Source organism: Balaenoptera ricei, chromosome 1 (genome assembly GCF_028023285.1).
Source record: "Balaenoptera ricei isolate mBalRic1 chromosome 1, mBalRic1.hap2, whole genome shotgun sequence".
In the NCBI taxonomy this organism is placed as follows: domain Eukaryota; kingdom Metazoa; phylum Chordata; class Mammalia; order Artiodactyla; family Balaenopteridae; genus Balaenoptera; species Balaenoptera ricei.
This window is the reverse complement of record NC_082639.1, coordinates 51,041,243-51,061,945: the sequence shown is the minus strand read 5'-3', so window position 1 is coordinate 51,061,945 and position 20,703 is coordinate 51,041,243. Positions and strand designations below refer to the sequence as shown.

The 20,703-nt window shown below is 41.2% G+C and overlaps 1 protein-coding gene across 4 annotated transcripts in view; it reads left to right on the top strand.

Annotated features, from left to right (window-relative positions):
* The first annotated feature begins 1,150 nt into the window (after positions 1-1,150).
* LOC132350016 (cytochrome P450 2J2) overlaps positions 1,151-20,703 on the top strand; it is a 155,558-nt gene continuing 136,005 nt past the window's right edge. For 3 of the 4 annotated variants that reach the window (XR_009497795.1, XM_059899017.1, XM_059898995.1), the window contains exons 1-6: positions 1,151-1,441; positions 12,296-12,458; positions 15,005-15,154; positions 15,551-15,711; positions 18,319-18,495; positions 20,306-20,447. Coding sequence is in view for 3 of the 4 variants with exons in the window: in XM_059899017.1 (XP_059755000.1) it covers positions 1,232-1,441; positions 12,296-12,458; positions 15,005-15,154; positions 15,551-15,711; positions 18,319-18,495; positions 20,306-20,447 (1,003 nt within the window). In the remaining variant the exon portion in view is untranslated. The remainder of the gene's footprint in view (positions 1,442-12,295; positions 12,459-15,004; positions 15,155-15,550; positions 15,712-18,318; positions 18,496-20,305; positions 20,448-20,703) is intronic. The other variant, XM_059899009.1, reaches the window with a different exon arrangement.

Sequence of the window (20,703 nt, the reverse complement as noted above, 5' to 3'; positions counted from 1 at the left end):
ACAGCATTTATATAAATATTAGAAACACTGCATGGATGCATAACAACTAGAGTGAAACAGGAAGATGTGGACTGAAAGGATAAAAACTAAACTCTGACTAGTATCTCCCTATAGACTTTGGAAGATAGAAAAGAGACTTGAATGCTCTTTTCTTTTCTTTTTAAAGAAGGATTTTAAGCAGGTTGCCTATATATACGTTGAGAACCTGAGTGTGTGCTATACTATTCCAGTACTATGCTTCACGTTTTGAGCATCTCACAAATGGTGAGACACAGGTAGGCACACAGGATAGCATAGAAGGTCGGAACCTGGGGTCCTACACCATCTTGAGGCTTCAGAGGAAGAATCTCACTAAGCAAACCAAAAAGGACAAGGACTAAGACACCTACCTTCAATGTTCATTAAGCACCTATTAAAGACTAGCCTAAGTGCTAGACCTTTGATGTAATGCTTCTTAAACTTCGAAACAGTTACAAATACAGGGCCTCCTTTAAATGTGCTGCAGACCGGTGGATTCATTTATTTACCACGTATTTGATATTAACCTCTGTCTCAGTTTCTGCAACTGCAAGATGGAACGAAGGGTATCTGCATAAATTTGTCAGAATTAAGCAATTCATCTAAAGAAGTCTGGCATATAGTAAGCGCCCAGGAAATATCAGGTGCTGCTGTTTTCCTGTTTTATTACCAGGCGCGGTTCCAGTCCTTTGGTGAGACGGTGATAGAAAAACACAGAGCTCAAGTGTCCGCGGCCCTCTCTGAGATGCGATGACATCATAAACCCAAGAGCCCCGATGGTCTCACAGAGAGACAGGCTCTCTAACTAGATAATAAAAACGCTTGTAGCCAGGCCTTTTCCGAGACCCTTGCTGTTCTCCCAGGAATCCGGCCACAGGCGTCTGGTGGGCGGCAGGCGGGCTGGGAGAAGGCAGAGGGGAGTAGAGGACCGGGTGGAGGCGGGTTAGGGGCGCGGCAGGAGGCGGGGCCTGAGGAAGAGCCCAGACGGGTCCTGCAGACCAGGCTCCCCGGAAGCCTGGCGGGCCAGGGTAGGGGCGCGGCGGAGTGAGGGTTGGAGAGGGGAGGGGGTGGGGCGGGGTAGGGCGGGGCGGGGCGGGGCGGGGCGGGGCCGGGGGCAGGCGGGGAAGGAGGGCAGTGCTGGCAGCTTAGAGGCTGAGAGCTGCCGGCACCTTCGCTGGTTCAGACCGCGGAAGAGCGAGCCGAGGTCGCCGCCATGCTCGCGGCGGTGGGCTCCCTGGCGGCTGCCTTCTGGACCGTTCTCCGTCCCCGCACTGTCCTGCTGGGGGCCGTCGCCTTTCTCTTCTTTGCTGATTTCCTCAAAAGGCGGCGCCCGAAGAACTACCCGCCGGGGCCCCCGCGCCTGCCCTTCGTAGGCAACTTCTTCCATCTGGACTTTGAGAAGGGGCACCTGTCGCTTCAGAGGGTAGGAGTGGGCGAAGGTGCCAGGGCCGCGTCCTGACCCTGATCTGCAGGACAAGGGCCATTCCGGGTACCGAGGGCGGGAGGCTGGGGGGCTCTGAGGCTAAAGCGGGCCCCCGGGGAGCTTTGAGCCTCGCTCTCCTCACCAGCAACCGGCATGATTCCACTTCTAGGGATGAAATTTTGTTAACTGTTTACTATTTAAGTGTGCCAGACACGATATGTTCTTTAAGTCATTTAATTGTGTGTCTTGTTACATATTATTGGGACATTATTATTTTTTTTTTAATCAGTGATTTTTTTAAAAAACATTTTTCTGCTTCTTAGCCATTATTGGAACACCCTACATTTTTTTTAAATTAATTACTTTATTTATTTATTTATTTATTTTTGGCTGTGTTGGGTCTTCGTTTTTGTGCGAGGGCTTTCTCTAGTTGCGGCAAGCGGGGGCCACTCTTCATCGCGGTTCGCAGGCCTCTCACTATCGCGGCCTCTCTTGTTGCGGAGCACAGGCTCCAGACGCGCAGGCTCAGTAGTTGTGGCTCACGGGCCCAGTTGCTCCGTGGCATGTGAGATCTTCCCAGACCAGGGCTCGAACCCGTGTCCCCTGCATTAGCAGGCAGATTCTCAACTACTGCGCCACCTGGGAAGCCCGGGACATTATATTTATAATCACTTTGTCTTTTTAATATTATTATCCTTGGGGGGAAAAATCCGGTACCTTCCTTCTCGGAGGCTCCGTTTCCCATGTGGAAAATGGTGATATTGCTACCTAAATCCTCACCGCCTTTCAACTGAATTGCTCCCATCCCCACAAGGACTGAGCCCCTCACATTCAGCCTCCTCGCCCTGCAATCCACTCTCACTAAAGTAATCATTTTAAAATGTCACTCCTCTGCTTAGGCTTTCTCAGGGCTTCTTGCTGCTTCCCAGCTTTCAGACTCCTTAGGGAGCCACTTGGAAATCTTGCTGTAGCCTCTTTCCACTTCTTTATAATCATCTCCCATCAGGGCTCCCTAACTGTGGTCACTCTGAATTCCTTAGAATTCCCTCCAACATCCAGCACTTTCTCAAGCATTTTCAGCTGGTTCCCTGCCTCTCAGCACAGGTACCTTGCTGACAGACAACACTGTGATAGGTGGGTGTGAACATTAAATAAAACAGTGAATGGTCAATATTAATACAGCTTATTGTAGGTGCCCAACAAATAATAGTTCCCCTTTCCCTAGAAATGCCTGGAGCACTTTAAACACAAGCCTATAATATAAACTCAAATTCAGATGGAGAAGGTTTTTATCACTTTCTGGGAGAAACACACATTTGGTACAGGATTAGTCTACAGAATTTTAAAGCTAGGCTCCTAAACCTGTACCGTTGTTTAATAAATATGTTGTTTAATTTCCAATATTGGGAGATTTTCCTGTTTTCTTTCTGTTAGTGATTTCCAGTTGGAGTCCATTATGGTCAGAGGACATATTTTGCATAATTTCAATTTTTAAAAATATGTTAAGGTTGGTTTTATGACCCAAGATACAGCACCATGCATACTTGAAAAAAATGTGAATTCTGCTGTTGTTGGGTGGAGTGTTCTATATTGTATGTCAATTAGATATAATTAAATGACTGTGTTCTTTAGTTCTTCTGAACCCTTGTTGACTTCTTGTCTACTGATTCTATCAGTTACTAGGAGAGGGTTGTCGAAGTCTTCAACTATAATTACTTGTTTTTCTATGTCTCTAGTCAGTTCTGGTAGTTTTCATTTATGTATTTGGCAGCTCTTTTAGATGGTGTATACACATTAAAATTGTTATGTCATCTTGGTGAATTGGCTCTTTATTATGTAATGTCCCTCTTTATCTCTGGTAATTTTCTTTGCCTGAATTTTACTTTATCTGATATAATATAGCCACACCAGTTCTCTTCTGATTCGTATTTGCATAATATATGCTTCTCCATTCTTTTACTTTTAATCTACTTACACCATTTTATTTGAAATGAGTTTCTTGTAGATAACATATAGGTGGGTAATTTTTTTCATTCTGCCAATATCAGACAGTTGATTGGTGAATTTAGATCATTTATATTTAATGTAATTATTGATTTGTTAAAACATAAGTCTGCCAATTTATTATTTGTTTCCTATTTTTCACTTTGTTTTTTACTCCTCTGTTTCTCCTTTCCTGTCTTCCTGTGGGTCACTTGAACATTTTTTGAGAATTCCATTTTAATTTATCTATAGTGTTTTAGAGTATATCTCTTTGTATTGTTTTTAAGTGCTTGCTGTAAAGATTACATGCTATGTGTACATAACTTATTGCAGTAAGTATCAACAGTTTACCACTTCAGGTGGAATACAGACACCTTAAAACTCTTTAGGTCCTTTTATCTTCCCCCACTTTATAATATATAAATTGTCTTAAATATTACCTCTACAGACATTGAGAACCACCTCAGACAGTATTATAATTTTTGTTTTAACTGTCAAACATGATTCGTTAAATTCAAGAAGAGAAGATTAGTCTACAGTATTTACCCATTTATTTACCCTTTCTGTTGCTCTTTCTTTCCTAACTGAAGAACTTTCTTTAGCTATTCTTTTAGAACTGGTCTGCTGACAAAAAAATTCTCTTAGCTTTCCGTCATCTAAGAATGTTTTATTTCACCTTCTTTTCTGAAGTATATTATCACTGGATATAGAATTCTAGGTTGACAGTTTCTTTTATTAAACCCTTGAAAATGTTGTGCTACTTCTTTCTGGCCTCTCTAGTTCCTGATGAGAAATCTGCTGTAATTTGAATTGTTGTTCCCCATGAGTAATGAGTTGTTTTCCTCTGCATGCTTTCAAGAAGTTTTCTTTGTTTTTATTGGTTTCAGAGATTTGATTATATGTCTTGGTATTGAATTCTTTGGATTTATTGGGTTCACTCACAACTTCTTGGATCTGTAGGTTTTTCTAGTACCAAATTTGAGAATTTTTCAGCCATTATTTCTTCAAATATTTTTTCAAGTCCATGTTTTTTTCCTTTCCTTCTGGTACTCTTTGGCACTGATTGCACAACTGACAGATCTTTTGTTATTCTAATATCAGTCCCTGAAGCTCAGTTGTTTTATCTTTTCTCAATCTATTTTCTCTGTGTTGTTCAGATTGGACACTTTCTATTGATGTCTTCAATTTCACTGATTATCCTGTCATTACCACTCTGCCACTGAGTTGCTCTCTTGAGTTTTTTGTTTACATTATTGTATTTTTCAGTTCTAAAATTTCTCTTTGGTTCTTATGTATATTTTCTAGTTCTTTGTTAAGATTTTCTATTTAAAAATTTTTTTGAGAGTATAATTGTTTATTGAAACATATTTTCAATAGCTGGTTTAAAATCTTTATCCTATAATTCCAACATCTTTATCATCTCAGTATTGGTTTCAACTCATTCAATTTGAGATTTCTCTGGTTCTTGGTAACATGAGTAATTTTGGACTATATTCTGGACATTTGGTGTATTTTGTTATGTGACTCTGGACTCTATGTAAATCTTTTATTTTGGCAGATAGTCAATCTGTTTATGTTCAGAATGTTCACTTTTGTGGACTGTGGTTCAAATGTCAATTTAGGTTATAAAGTCTTTGCAGTGCTATACTGGTCTACCCCACTTATGTGTTGTCCACCCCCATAGGACTCCAACACACATTCTCATCAGTGCAGGCTGGAGAGAATGAGGATGGGGACAAAAGATTGGGGCCCCTCTGAGTAGGGTAGCCTCTTCCTTACTGCAGGGGGTCGGGGGAAGTCAGTAATCTAACCATATCATCTCCATGGGATACAGGTGCCTCCTTATTTCTGTAGAGTGGTAGAAATCAGAATTTTGCCCACTGACTACTTCAAGGAGTCTCTTTACTGCAGTTCAGGGGTGACAGTCACAATTCAGCTCATGGAGTCAGCAGGGGAGGGGCACTGCCTTATTGCAAAGGTAGGATGAAGGCAAGTTTCCATGCATCTTCTCCATGGCTATAACCCCTCATTAGGATGTGAGAGGGCCACATCTCTTATGGTATTTGTCTCCAGAAAAGGAAGGTACAAAGACTGAAATGTTCTGTCCTGGTGGACCACCCTTTATCTGGTCCTTTGACTACAGAGAACAGGGTTTTATTGGTGTTACTTTTTGTGTGTGTCAGTATCATGATGAGGAGGGCGAGTAAAATGGGATGCTTTTACTCACTCTTGTCTGAAATCAGAAACTTGGCCTGTGCCCTTGTTTTACCATTAAGATAAATATGACTAAAGAGGTTAAATGATTTGCCTCATGTCATAAAACTGGCCAGGGATGAAACTGAGGCTAGGGTCTTATCTCTGGCCCAAAGATTTTTCATCAGAAGTGTTAAATTTTATTTTATATAGGTTTGCAATGAAATATTTTTGGCTGTAAAAAAAATGGAGTTAAATGGTGTGATTTAGTTGTAATTAAATTTACATTCCAGCAATTTGGAAACATTAAGTACCTATCATTAACTACCTATCATTACCTATCTATCTTTACTTACCTATCTATCATTACCTATCAGCTATAACATTAACTATCTGCTAGGTCTTGTATGTGGATGTATATTCGTTTTCATTTGATCTTCACAAAAGACACACAAGTTAGGAATCTTCTGATGTTGTTTCCATTTTACCACTGAGCAGATGGGCTGAAAATGGTAAAGCGATTTCCCCAAGTTATTCAACATAGATAATGGCCAAACAAGGACTTGGACACAGGACTATTTGACTCATTTACCTATTCTCTGACTTATGCTACCTGACTTTTCACGATGTAGTTAGAGGATAATTGACTTATTCAGGGGTTCATTTATCCAACAGACATTTATGAAGTGCTTATTATATGACAGGCACAGTACAAGACAGTGTATGATGAAATGTGTGTTATAAACTTTTGGTAACCAAATGAGATATCATGAGGTGGGATCACTGTGAATGGGATGCCCTGGGAATAACCTCTATAGAATGTTGAAATAAATTTGGCTGAACTGGAAAGAAATGTTAGGCAAGTGGTTATATGGAGTAAAGTGGACAGGAGATTTTTAAATGGGAGGAAGTGACATGAGCTAAAACAAAGTGAGAGGGCAGTGAAGAAACTGGCCTATTTGTATGGCATGATGGGAACCATGAACCATTCTTGTTTTTCCCCTTTTTTTCTAAACTTCCTCTACCACAGATATATGTGTATGTATTTAAATAAGAGAAAATCTTATTGGACTAAAGTGGGAGAATGGTAGATAAGGTGGATAAATGTATTAAGAGGATATACATTAAGCTGCTTGTAATAAAAAGGCACCAAAATACAGTGGGGTAAAAAAAGAGTGAAATTTATTTCTCTCTCAGAAGTGAGTTCAGATGTAGGCAGGAAGACCAGGGTAGGAAGGCTGCTTTGTACCACAAGGTCATCCAGAAACCCCAGTTCCTTCTATCATGCTGCTCTCGTCCTACAGCATCTTCATGTATGAGTTCCAGTCCATGGAAAGGGGAAAGGAGCAGGTGGTGAGAAGCAACTTTCCTTTAAGGACATGACCCAGAAGATGCACACATCACCACTACTTACGTCCCATTGGCCACACCTGGAGAAGCTGAGAAATGTGGTTTTTGATTGGGAAGTCATGTGGCCAGCTAATATTTAGGGAGCTTCATCACTCAGAAGAAGAGAGAGAGAATATCTTCATGCTTTCAGTTAAGGATGAGACATACAGAGCGAGTTAGGAAGAGCCCAAATTTATGACCACCAGCCAGGCACTAAATCTCTGTGCTTCTTTTTCTGAAAACAAAGAATACATTGTAGGGTTATTATAAGAATCAAACAAGTTCATGAATATCAGTTTACTGCCAGGGTGCCTAGCACATAGTTGATGCTTCTTTTCTATATCTACCACCCTCCTCCTTACTTCAAAAATTTATAGTAACAAACTCAAGGAAAAGCCAGTTGAGGTTGCATACCTTGTCTGGCCTGATTGCTGCGTGGGCTGCATTAATCCACTCTCTGGCCACTTCCCCTCCATTCCTTTGTCCAGATCTAACCAGAGTCCTTTTGCTAAAATATACTGCCAAATATATCAATAACAATAAATAATTTTATTATTTATTTTAGTATTATGGTTACTTATCACCACCATCCCAATGATGGAAATTAGTAATATCCCCCATTTTATAGATTTGGAAACTGGGACACAGAGAAGTTAAATAACTTGACCAAAAATCACATAGAAAGTGAAAGCAGAAGCTGGATATAAATGGATTTGTATGACTTCAAAATCCAAGTTTTTAAGCACTCACTGCCCTTACCTCTCCTATTCAGTTTTCTAGTTGCAAACAAAACAAGATCCAAAATATTTCACTTGACATTAGTAATATCCTTGGTCTAGCTCACATTACCTTGCCAGGCTTGTTTCCCCTCTCCGTACACAAATGAGAAGGTATTTTTTCCCAGAAACCTGTCCTAGCCTTTGGTCCCCTTATGTGCTTCCTGCTTTCCCCCATTTAATAATTTATTGTACAGAATGGTAATAATAAGAACTGGTTACTTATCTGTATGCTCCATTAGCTTGAGGGCATCTTAAGCTTAAGGACCTGTACCTCCAGCACCCGGCCTTGACCAACCACAGGGTTAGTGCTCTTTAATGAACCTATATTGCAGTCAGAAAAGAGAGCTCACTTGTTCCTGAAAGCCCACATTTTCCTGTCTTTGCATTGGTGTATGCTATTCCCACAGCCTAAAATCTTTGCCTTCACAACACATATCCTTTTGCAGGTACCCACACCTTCATTTACGATCTGGCCCAAGTATCAGCTCCTCTTAGAAACTTTCTCCTGTACCTGGAGTGGAATTCTTCTCTTCTTTCAATAGCTTCATGCCCCTTGCTCCAGCATTATAACATATATCATCTTCCACTATGCATTAGTTTTTTTCTGTAGTCAGCCTTCCCCAAGAGGCTTTGACACTTCAGGAAAACACCATAGCATATTGATATCTGTATTGCCCTCACATATAACACAGCAATGTCAAAAGGTGCCTGACAACTCTGAAAGCATTTCATAAAAACCTGTTGGATTGAACTTGAATTTGATTTCCACAGGCTGTTCTCAGAAACCTAGCATAACCCCAAGAACTACCAGTGAGACCAGTATTCTTAGCAGGAGTTCAGAGACCCCAGAGGACTGGTGAACTGCATTTATGCATAAATGCATTCATGTGTCCAGGGTTTTGCTTTACCAGATCCATGACATACTAGATTTTTGAAGGATTTTACGACTTAAAAAGTGTAAGAAGTGTTATAAAGCTTTATTCCCTATGTCCTTAGGTTTCTATTTTGTGCTTTATTGGATAGAAACGCTTTGTAACTATAAAAGCAATGCAAATGCATTGAGTGACACATTTTAAAATATAGTTTAGCGAGTGAGAGAGAATCTTAGCCCTCCTTGAGCACAGAGCTCAGTGCTGGTGAGTGCTCAGAGGAACAGACCCTCTCACCTACTGCTAGTGGGAATAAGAATTGATACACTCTTCCTTTTTTCCTTTTTCTCTTTTCCTGTCTTTGTTCTGTTGGCTTTTGAGTTTAAGAACTTAAGTAGAATCGTCCTCAACTTTATATCTCGTGGTTCAGTCTCTTGTCTCACTAACTCACCACTTCTAATTTTTTGTATTCTAAACATTTATTTTGCTCTACTTTATTATTTAAGTGCTTCATCTTACGTTTGGAATATTTATCATTCATATGAAGTTTCCTGTAACCTATTACTTTTATTTGCCTTTTATAGCTACTGTGCTATTCCTTTTCTCTTGATTTTTCTAGTTTCATTTCTGATTTTAAGCCTGTTTTAGCCTCCTGAACCACCTTTTTTTTAAAATTGAAGCATAGTTGATTTACAATGCTATGTTAATTTCTACTGTACAGCAAAGTGATTCAGTTATACATATATATAGATTCTTTGTTATATTATTTTCCATTATGGTTTATCACAGGATATTGAATATAGTTCCCTGTGCTATACAGTAGGATCTTGTTGTTTATCCATCCTATTCATAATAGTTTGCATCTGCTAACCCCAAACTCCCATACCATCCCTCTCCCACACCCTGCCTTGGCAACAACATGTCTGTTCTCTATGTCTGTGAGTCTGTTTCTGTTTCATAGATAAGTTCGTTTGTGTCAGTAGTGTCATATTTTAGATTCCACAAGTGATATCATATGGTATTTGTCATTCTCTTTCTGACTTACTTCACTTAGTACGATAATCTCTAGTTCCATCCATGTTGCCACAAATGGCATTATTTCATTCTTTTTATGGCTGAGTAATACTCCATCATATATATGTACCATATCTTCTTTATCCATTCATCTGTCGGTGGACATTTAGGTGTTTCCATGTCTTGGCAATTGTGAATGGAGCTGCTATGAACATAGGGGTACGGGTATCTTTCTGAATTATAGTTTTGTCCAGGTATATGCCCAGGAGTGGGATTGTTGGGTCATATGGCAACACTATTTTTAGTTTTTTTGAGGAACCTCCATACTGTTTTCCATAGTGGCTGTACCTTCTTACATCCCCACCAATAGTGTAGGAGGCTGAACAACCTTATTTTTAACCTCTTTTTTTTCCCTTACACTGTCTTTTTCTTAAAAACTTGTTTGTTTTTGTACATCAAAATGTATTCTCTACCTTACAAAGTCTTCTCAGATGACACTGGGACTTACATTTACCTCCAAGTAAAGCCATCGGCACAGTGACTCGCATGGTTACTTAAGAATTGGTAGACATCACCACCATTGGTACCAGGGCTACAGGAGGTCCTTTGATGTATCCATGTTTACACAGTTGATCATGCCATAAAAATGTTTGATGTAGTTCTGTCGGACTAGAAATATACATGCGCAGAGAGTTGGTAAGAGGTGAAACTCTGTAGAAGTTCATTTCTGTAAACACTACTGGAGTGCCAAGTCCCCTCCAAGAACAAGCTGAGATTCCAGGTTGTATACATTGTCAGCTAGGAGTCCTTTAGCTTAACCTGAGATTTTCAGCCATTCCAAAAATATTTTACTGTATATTCTGAAATAGTCAAGAAATCCTTTCTGTAAAACCTAAGTAGTTCATCCAGGCATTCAGCATGATGAAATAAAAAGTCTTGATTTATGCAGACCCATTCCTGCCATTTCTTAGAACAAGACGTGCACTTTAGAGGCAGACCAGACTAAGATGGAATCTTGGCTCTGCTCTTTCTAACAAGACAGACTTACTGTGCTAGTGATGAACAAACATGGATGGAAGACTGTAGACCAACAAAACAATGGAAGGATGGAGTTCAGGCTTGGTCTTTAATATGGGAGCAGGGTGGTAGAATGAGACTAAATCCATGGTATCTGCTCTGAAGGGGTGACACAGTCCAGGGAGGTTGAGGTGACATGGGAGAGCATAAGTCCATGCCAGCTGGGGAGGTGGGGCCACAGATACCTGAAGGAAATGAGCGCTTCTGTTTGATACCACAGCCTTAGTAAGACACAGCCCTGCAGTCTGCAGGAATGGGCAGGTCTACTTAGATTCCTCTCTTGAGTAAGCATGTCAGGGATGACTTTGATTTATGACCCTTGACTGCGGTCCAAGCCATATTTGCACATACCTGAACATTTGTGTATGCTCCTGACACACCCACACACTCTTCCATTCTCTTTGTCTCACTCTTCCTCTCCCAGCTCCCTCACCCTCATTCTCACATTCATTCTCTTACATCCACTAAACTCTAAGGTCCAAGCACCATCTCGGGTTCATGGCTTTGTCCTTAAATCTTACATAATGCTTGGCAAATTTCACCAACACCCAATAGCTTTGTCACCTTGGCTAAGTTACTTCTGCTAGGACTCATTTTTCTTACTGAAAGGCAAGGAAAATCATTACTACCATAGGGTAGTTGTGAGGTTAATGAAATAAAACGTGAAAGGTGCTTATCATGGCACCCAGTGGACGTGGTTGTCTGTGACCACCAGCTCCTTTCTCTCGCACATCATCCCTGTGCTCTTGTCCTGTCTGTCACATGAGCACATGAGCAAGTGCTTCCATATCCCTTTGCACACAGAGCCCATTCATTCCCCAGAGGCTCGAGTGGCTGTCTGCCAGGTACCAGGGAACAAAGTGCCTTTCACATCGCTGCTCTCATTCTTCTTCACAGAACCCTTTGAGGGAAGAATAATTTTCTCCTTTTATAGCTGAGGCTCCGAACAAGTGAAGCAACTTTCCCTGGAGCTCACAGCTAGTCAACCATAGAGTTAAGATTTGCACATGGCTCCAGAACTAGTGTGCTCTTCTCCATACCTGGTCCCAGCCCTATAATGAATTTTCTGTCACCTAAAACATGTTGAGGAAGGGGACATTCTCTCTTGGTTAAACAGATATGATTTACTAAGAAGTCCATGTTTACTAAACATATCTCAGCCTTCTCTGGTGAGTCACATGTATGACTTCTCTCCCTTCCCTAGATTTTAAGATGCTTGCAGTTAAAGACCTTGTTTATTTTGTTAAATCTTTAGGCCTTATTCTCAGGACTAATGGTGGACACTCACTCAATCTGAGGAAGTTGAACATATGAATGAATGTTTATAAGGAATGTCTATGTCCTGTAGTGGATTCAGCCCGAGTCTAGTTGAGAGGAGGAGAAATGGAAACAGGTAGAAACATCCCCATCAGACCATCAGACCTAAGTGCACACACAGGTGCGCACACAGACACCCCCACCCCCCATCCAAGCTCCCACAGCTACACAAACCCTCTATTCCTGGACACACAGACATGTGCATATTCTGTGACTATTTTACTATTTTTCAGTTTGTGAAGAAATATGGGAACCTTTTTAGCCTGGAATTCGGTGACTTGCCTTCAGTTATTATAACTGGATTGCCCTTAATCAAAGAAGTGCTTGTCCACCAGGACCAAAACTTTGTGAACCGCCCTATAACCCCTATTCGAGAACGTGTTTTTAAGAAGAATGGTAAGTTTCTTGACTAATATAAGATGTGTACGTTTGATATTCTTGTAGTCTGTGAAAGGTACCTTTGTGACTGTAATTCTCCAACACTCCCAGGGACCAGGCCCATCATAAAATTCCTGCCCCTAAAAGAAGCTGAGTGGCCGCATTTCCCTGTTACAGACACCCCCTCAGGGAACCTGGCAGGGTTAGCGCTAATGTCAGGGATTTGAGAGAAGCTGCATCACCTGCATGAACTCACTCTGGCTGCTTTAATTAGTAAGTATTCACATCACTCAGTGATGTGATGTGTTTTTTAAGAAAGGCAATGCGTTCTCGCTCTCTCTTTCTGCTTTCCCATTCAGATCTCTTCCCTAGGAAAATGGATGTGGATCTGCTCCCTCCTGCTGATTACGTTATCCCTTCTTGCCTCTAGTTCCTTATGCTCTATTATTAAGGCTGTGCCCCACAAGGTAGCTTAACCCTTCCATCTATATTAGAAGAGTTTGGCATGAACACTTAAAATGATCATTAAATAAATGAACACATTTAAAAATCTAAATGAAAAACTCAGATTATTCTTCTACCAAGGCACCATATTTTTCAGGTGCTTCTCAATTCCTCTGAAATATTTCATCCATTAATTCTACATCCATTCACTCTATTTATTATCAGCCACGTGAAGCCCAGTGCTAGGCGCCAGTGCCAGAACAGTGAGTAGAATGACAAAATCCTGTTCTTCTGTAACTTACATTCCATTCAGGAAAACAATATCAATTACTCTAATAATTTCAGGCCTTAACTGTTATGAAGGTAAGAGCAGGGTGCACTTCTTAGGTGTACCTAATCTAATTCAGAGACTCAGGAAAAGCTAATGTAAGTAAATGACAAATGTGAAGAAGCAATCAGTCAGAGGGAATAGAGTATGAAAAGTCTCTGAGGTGGGAAGAAGGACAGTGAACTGAGGAATTGAAAGGTGGCCAGTGTGGGAAGCACAGGGATTAAACGGAGAAAATTAAATGGAGATGAAGGTGCTGAGTTTGGCCAGGAATAGTTCATGCATCTCCTTGTTAAGGATGTTGCTTTTTATCCTAATAATAATGGAAGCTCTTGAACGGTTTCAGTAGAGAAAGGAATCATTGTACTTACATGGTATGGTTTAAAGACTTCTTTAGGCTGCAATGTCAAGAATGGAATAAAGGGAGCAAGAGACTATTGCAGCATTTTAGGTTAGAGAAGGTGGTGGCTTGGACTAGGGAGATGGCAAGAAATGACAGTACAGTAGGTTAGACCAGGAGAGTGGCCGTGAAGATATATGGATTTAAGATATTCAGGAGGTAAATCCAATAAGACATGATGACCTAGACAGAGAGAGAATGAGGCATTGAGGTAGATACCCAAATGGGCAGGAAAGAAGGAACATTTGGAGGAGGGCAAGGTGTTGGCTGGCCTGGGTGGGGAGTTGTATGGAGCAATCATGAATTCAGTCATAGATATGCTGAGTTTGAAATGCCTTTAAATCTGCAGAGTCAAGCAGACACTTGTATGTATGTCTGGAGCTGAGGGACAGAAAGAGCTAATGAGATTTTCCCAAAAATGGAGCATAGATAGGGGAGAAGAGGCTTGCAGAACTTGAATGAAGAACTAGATCATTTTGAAATATAATAGAAGATGAATTAACAAAAGGTATGGTAAGTTCTCTGCAGTCAGAGAATTAGGAGGAAAATTGGAGAGTGTCACGTCCTGGGAAAAGAGAGAAGAAAGAAGTGTCTCATGCTGCTGCCACATCAAGATGAGGTTGAGAAGGATCCTGGACTGGACAGCAGGGAAGGCCATGTCCTTGAGGTGGTAGAGGCCTAAGGCAGATATTAGAAGGAGTTGAAGAGTGCTCTGGAAGTGAAGAAATGAAAGAAGTGTGGTCTCACCTGTATTAATGAAATAAATGATCATCTATTGAACACACCAAGATGGTTTTTTTTTTCCTTTGCCTGTGTTTTTCTTTCTGCATAGATTTTTCACTCTTCCATGCTCTTGAATGATTCATTTATTTTTTAAGGTGCAGCTTAGATAGGACCTCTCCTAAAGGCCTTGCCTCCTTATGAGTATGGATTTTGTCTAATCCCTAAGTGCATTCTTGGTATGTTGCATAACATAAATACTTACATATACTTATGTGACAAGTAATCAAAACATGGGCTTTGGAGTTAGGCAGAACTGAATTTGAATGCCTGTTCAGCTGCTTACTAACTCTGAGACCTTGCAGAGTTTCCTTTTATCCCTTGTGCCTCAGTTTCCTTATCAAAAAAATTGTTGGGAGGGTTGGCAGTTATGATAGGACCTGCCTCAGAGAGGTTCTGTGACTGCTAAATTACACAATGCATTAAAAATGTTAAAGTGTCCGGCATTAGAAGCAGTCAGTAAATGCTAGCCACTATATCTATTGCTTTGGGATTATTTCTCTGAATAGTTTTCAAGCGCCTTAATGCCCTTCTCCTTCCTTCCATCTGATGCATTATCCCCCATGGCTCTTGTTGGCTTTCTTTTCATAATGTTGGCTTTCTTTTTCCCAGGCTTGATCATGTCCATAGGCCAGGTATGGAAGGAACAAAGAAGGTTTGCCCTGACAACACTGAAGAACTTTGGTTTAGGAAGGAAGAGCTTAGAGGAGCGCATTCAGGAAGAGACCCACTTCCTCATCCAGGCAATAGTAGAGGAGAACGGTGAGTGTGTCATAGGACAGGTGCAGGGAACTGTGGCTCATTCATTCACTCACCAGGTGATTAATAAGAGTCTACGTGCCTGTCCTGCACCCAGCACTGCATAGGGCACTGAGGGGATAACAGTGAACAGCTAATCATGACCTGCCCTCATGGAGCTCAAGAATTAAGAATAAGAAGATGGGTATTAAACTTATTATTGGTTTTAAATCCTGGTCATCAGTTTGACTTCCCAGGCATTGACTGAATACTTGCTGTATGTTAGACCCTGTGTAGGGTGCTGGGGCCACAGTCTCAGAGGTGGTTCTGTAGTCAGTATGTCATATGTCATGTAGAGTAGACTCTCAGTGGAAGAGAAAGAAACCAATCTGAAGGATCCATCGCTTCTTCTGCCTCTAGGACAGCCTTTTGACCCTCACTTCAAAATCAACAATGCAGTTTCCAATATTATTTGCTCCATCACATTTGGGGAGCGCTTTGACTACGAGGACAATCAGTTCCAGGAGCTGCTGAGGCTGCTGGATGAGGTCACATGTCTTGAGACATCAATGTGGTGCCAGGTGAGGCAGTTCTCACTTCCTATCTTGGATAAGGATATTGGGCTGATGTCAGACACAGATGAGCTCTTCCTTTTTTTTTTAAGCTAACATATAACCTTTTAAAATTTACTTTAACACAAACATGTTTGCAGTCAATCTGTTAAATTTAGTATTTTACATAATATTGTTAAATATTGACTATAGACAAAGAACGTTTCTAACATTCGTGTAAGGTACAAAACTTTACATGAAGTGCACCTATGGACCTATGTTCTTTTCTTTAAAAAGCACAATATTGCCATCACCTTTGTGTCTCTCCTCTCCATGTCCCTCCTTAGCCCTCCATGTCCATCCTCCCTCAGAAGTATTCTTCTTTGCCTGACTCTCCCTCGGCAAATCGTTTTCAGATTCATATGTTAGTTGTACTTTTTTTAAAAAATCTGCTTACTTTTCTATTTTATGAATATGCCCCTGTTTGTTATTCTGTTCCCTATTAATAAACACTCAGGGGATTTCCAGTTTGGGGATCTGGAATGAACAGTCTTGTCAATCCTTCATGTGGACACATCCACTCGTTTCTCTTGCATTTACACCTGTAAAAAATACTTAAAGTTTTCCCAGGTGGTTGCACTACTTACGTGTCCATCCACACTTGATATTATCAGTCTTCTAACTTTGTAGGGTATAGATTTAGAGGGGTCAAACCTCACCCCTTCCTTGGTGGGCCCTGCTCTCCACTTTTGTCCTGGCAGTGCTGTGAGTCTGTCAAAACCTCTACTCAGCTTCTTGGCCTCTCAGCCACATTTCTGGATTTGGAAGACACTTCTAGGGGAAAATCAGCCCCAAGGGTTTTATTTATTCTTAACAAGTATCTTTAGCTGGAGACTTAGGGATCCATCACACCAACACTGATAAAGTAGTTGATTCCTGGCACATTAAAGGGGCATAATGAATGTGAGCTATTATGATTTATTGTCAGTGTTATTTTTGAATAATGTTCCTTGCTCTCACTTCTAACCGTGGTAGCCCCCCCATCCAGTTATTCCAGTTTCTTCCCTCCTGTTAAGACAGAACCTAGGAAGTCATGGGAGTTCAGTGGGTACCCGGCTGACTGTTCCCAGGGAACAGAAATCCTGGGAGGGTAGGATGGGGCAGTAGGGCAGGGGTAAGAAGCATTTCTTAGAGAACCAAAGTAGACCAGGCACTTTGATGGACAACTCTTCATACTTTATCTCAGATAATTTTTTACAGCAGTCCTTTAAAGATGAGATGGATCATCCTGATGTGTGCAAGCAGATATGGGAATATGTAAGCACACCCCATAGTGGTCTGCTGGCTCTGTCAAGTGCAGTATGGATCTCATGTCATTTAGTCATGAAAATAACCATCGGGCCCCACTGGCAGCTAAAGTAGCCACAAATCACATCATTACTACTACTATTATTATTATTACTATTATTACTGAAGTATTATAGCTAGAAAGAAACAGAGCTAATTGTCAAACCCATGCCTGTTTCATTTAAAATCTAGGCAACTTTCTATTACCTTACGCTATCTATTTTCTACTATGTATTATTAGAGAAAATATAGTCAAAGACCACTTTATTTCAGTAAAAAATATCTTACCCACATGGAGGTTACATCATAGTGGGGGCAGACAAATAAATACACGTACATATTTAACATAGATAGATACATACATAGATAGATACATACATACATAGGTATGTAGATACATAGATACAAAGATACATATACATAGATAGACAGACATTTTGCGCACACACACACACACACACACACATACACACCCAAATATATATACATACACATACTAATGACAATAGTCACAGAAAAAAATAAAACAAAATAAAGGAATGGAAAGAGAGTACCAGAAGTGCTACTAACTATAAGATTATCAGGTAAGACAGGTCCAAGTAGGTGACATTTGAGCAGCACATTAATGAATTAAAGGAAATGGAGTTATACAGATTTCAGAGGAAAACCATTCTAGATGGAAGGAATAGCAAATGCAGTGTCCTAAACAAGAACATTTTTTATGTTTTCACAGAGGCCAATGGGACTGGACTTGAAAGAGTGAAAGAGAGCAAGATGGCAGGGAGTGATAGGAGAGGAGGTGGCAGGAGGGTGCGGGGCTAGCTCATGTAGAGCTCCAGGCTAGGAGAACGGTGTAGAATTTTGTCTAAATGTCATGGAAAGTCATTGGAGGATTGAGAGCCAAAAAGTGAAATAATCAATTAAACAGTTAAATGATCCCTCTGGCAGCTCAGTGGAAAATAGACTGGGAATGGGGTTAAGGATAGAATCAGGAAACGTGTTGGAGACTTTACAGCATCCAGGTAAGAAATGTTGGTGGTTTGTACAGGAAGACAAAGCACATGGAGTGGTGAGAAGTGGTCCGAGACTGGTTAGATTTTGGATGGAGAGCTGAAATGCTTTGCCAGAGGGGAAAGAAGAGGGTTGAGAGAGAGAAAAAGAGTCGAGGGTGACTCCAAGCGTTAAATTTAAGTAAATAAAAGAGATGGAAAGAGAATATGGTTTCATTGTCTTCAAAAGTAGAAAACTGGCACTCCCTTGTCTCCATGACTGTTTTGTTTTCTCCATCAGCTCTACAATGTCTTTCCAAGGATAATGAATTTCCTTCCTGGACCCCACCAAATGCTCTTCAGGAACTGGGGGAAACTGAAAATGTTTGTTGCCCGTGTGATTGAAAACCACAAGAGAGGCTGGAATCCTGCTGAAGCAAGAGACTTCATTGATGCTTACCTCAAGGAAATAGAAAAGGTGAGGAAACCAGAGCTGTTACCTGAGTTTTACTCTTAAAGAGCAAATGAGGGGATTCTGGGTTCTTATTGCTGCTGTAGCAAATCACCACAAACGTGGGGCTTAAAACAACACGCGTTTGTTCTCTTACAGTTCTAGAGGTCAGAAGGCTGAAACCAGTTTCACTGGGCTGAAGTCAAGGTGCGGGCAGGACTGGCCCCTACTTGAGGCTTTAGGACAGAATCCACTGATTGACTTTTCCAGTATCTGGAGGCTGCCTGTACTCCCTGACGCAGGGCCCCTTCCTCTGTCTTCAAAGCCATCAATATAGCATCTTTTCTGCCACCATCCTCACATCTTCTCTTTATGACTTTCTTGCCTCCCTCTTATAAAGACTCTTGTGATTATATTGGGCCCACTGGGATAATCCAGGATAATCTTCCCATATCAATATCGTTAATTCACTGTATCTACAGAGTCCCTTCTGCCGTGTAACATTCACTGGTTCTAGAGATTAAGACATGGACATCTTTGTGGGTCATTATTCAGCCTACCACAGGGGAGGAAAATAGAGGCAATACTTCATAGAGTGTAGGAATAACATTAACTCAGAATTGATGTATGAGTTCATTGATGAGACAATTAGAAATAAAGATAGAGGTTTAACAGTATTTGGCTTAAGGGCTTTGGAAAGCCCAAATACTGCCTTCTCATGATCTAGTCTCTGTCCTCTGCCCATATCTGAGGGAGGTACACACAAAAGGAAGAATAAGTGTTGTTTCATTATTAGTTGGACCAGTGCCCAGTTACCTACCCCTTCCCCCAGCTCCCAGTGCAGAACACAAGTAAATCTGTGTCCATTGCCAGAGATTAGCCTCAAATGGGACGGACATTTGCCTTCCTCCCTCATCACCATGTCATCCGCTTTTTAATATTACTATAGGAAAGAAGCAGGAAAAAAGCAAAATGGGATGTATATCCTTTACCATAGTAACACCTCTGGTTAACACACATCACTGCATCTGTGTCATTATCTTTGACTCATCAGATTATTCATTCGTTCTCCTGGAGTTGGCAGAAATGTGGATGTCTTTCCAACTCCACTCGTGTTTCACCTTATTGGCATAACATTAATAGAAGCATTGATTACTCCTCAGAGGGGGAGACGCCACTTGCTATATGGTGTGCAGGTGTGGGACCACAGAGGGAGGAATGTTGATGCATTGAAGCTTCTGGAGGAACGTGGCAAAGATGCTGGAGTGCCATGAGGAATGGCTGTTGGAATCAGAGAAGTTTAGCCTCAAAAGGAAAAGATTAACAGGGGATATGAGAATTATTTTACTTTAGAGAAATTCAGTTATTCTTTCTGGTATCAGTACAAACATTTGTTGAGAATTTGCTCTGTGTCCTTTCCATCTCGCATAATTCATAATGCCATCTTAAGGGGTGAGTACTGTTATTTCTATTTTGTGGAATAGGATATAAGCACAGAAAGGTTTATTAACTTGCTCAAATCGTACAGATAGTGAATGGTGTGACTAATATTGGAACCCAAGGCTGTTTTTCCAGTGTAATGCTAGATTCTCCCAAATTATGGGTGTAAAAAAATTAGTTGTGTTGTTTCATCCACCAAAGCTAATAAAAGCTTCCAGCACTTGGGGCAGGAGGACTGTAGTGATGTTGCAGTAATAAGCCTCTGCCTCCTGAGATGACCAAAGGGAAAGTCATTTCTCCTGGGCGCTCTCCTTCCACGTTTTCTCTAGGATGAGGGCCCCTGTGTTGTGGCATCTAAGAACCATCTGAATAAACCAATAATCATTGTGCTTTCTAGCATAAGGGCAGTGCTACTTCAAGTTTCCATGAAGAAAACCTCATCTACAGCACCCTGGACCTCTTCTTTGCTGGAACGGAGACAACTTCGACGACCCTGCGCTGGGGTCTGCTCTACATGGCCCTCTATCCCGAAATCCAAGGTGAGCATGTCAGTGGATGGGCCTGGGCCAGGTCAGAATGGCGCCCCCTGGAACACGCTGTCCCAAGGTGGGACCAGAAGATAGCACGATAGGATGGAGAGATAGGTAGGACAGTTCCTGGGCCAGGTGGACTTGAGAACGGGAACCTTCTTCGGTTTTTCTGTGAGGATTGTGATGGGTCCATGTAACACAACTATAACAGAGAGTCCCAGCCCTCAGGAAACGCGCAGTCCAGTGGGGAAAACAGTGAAGTCCA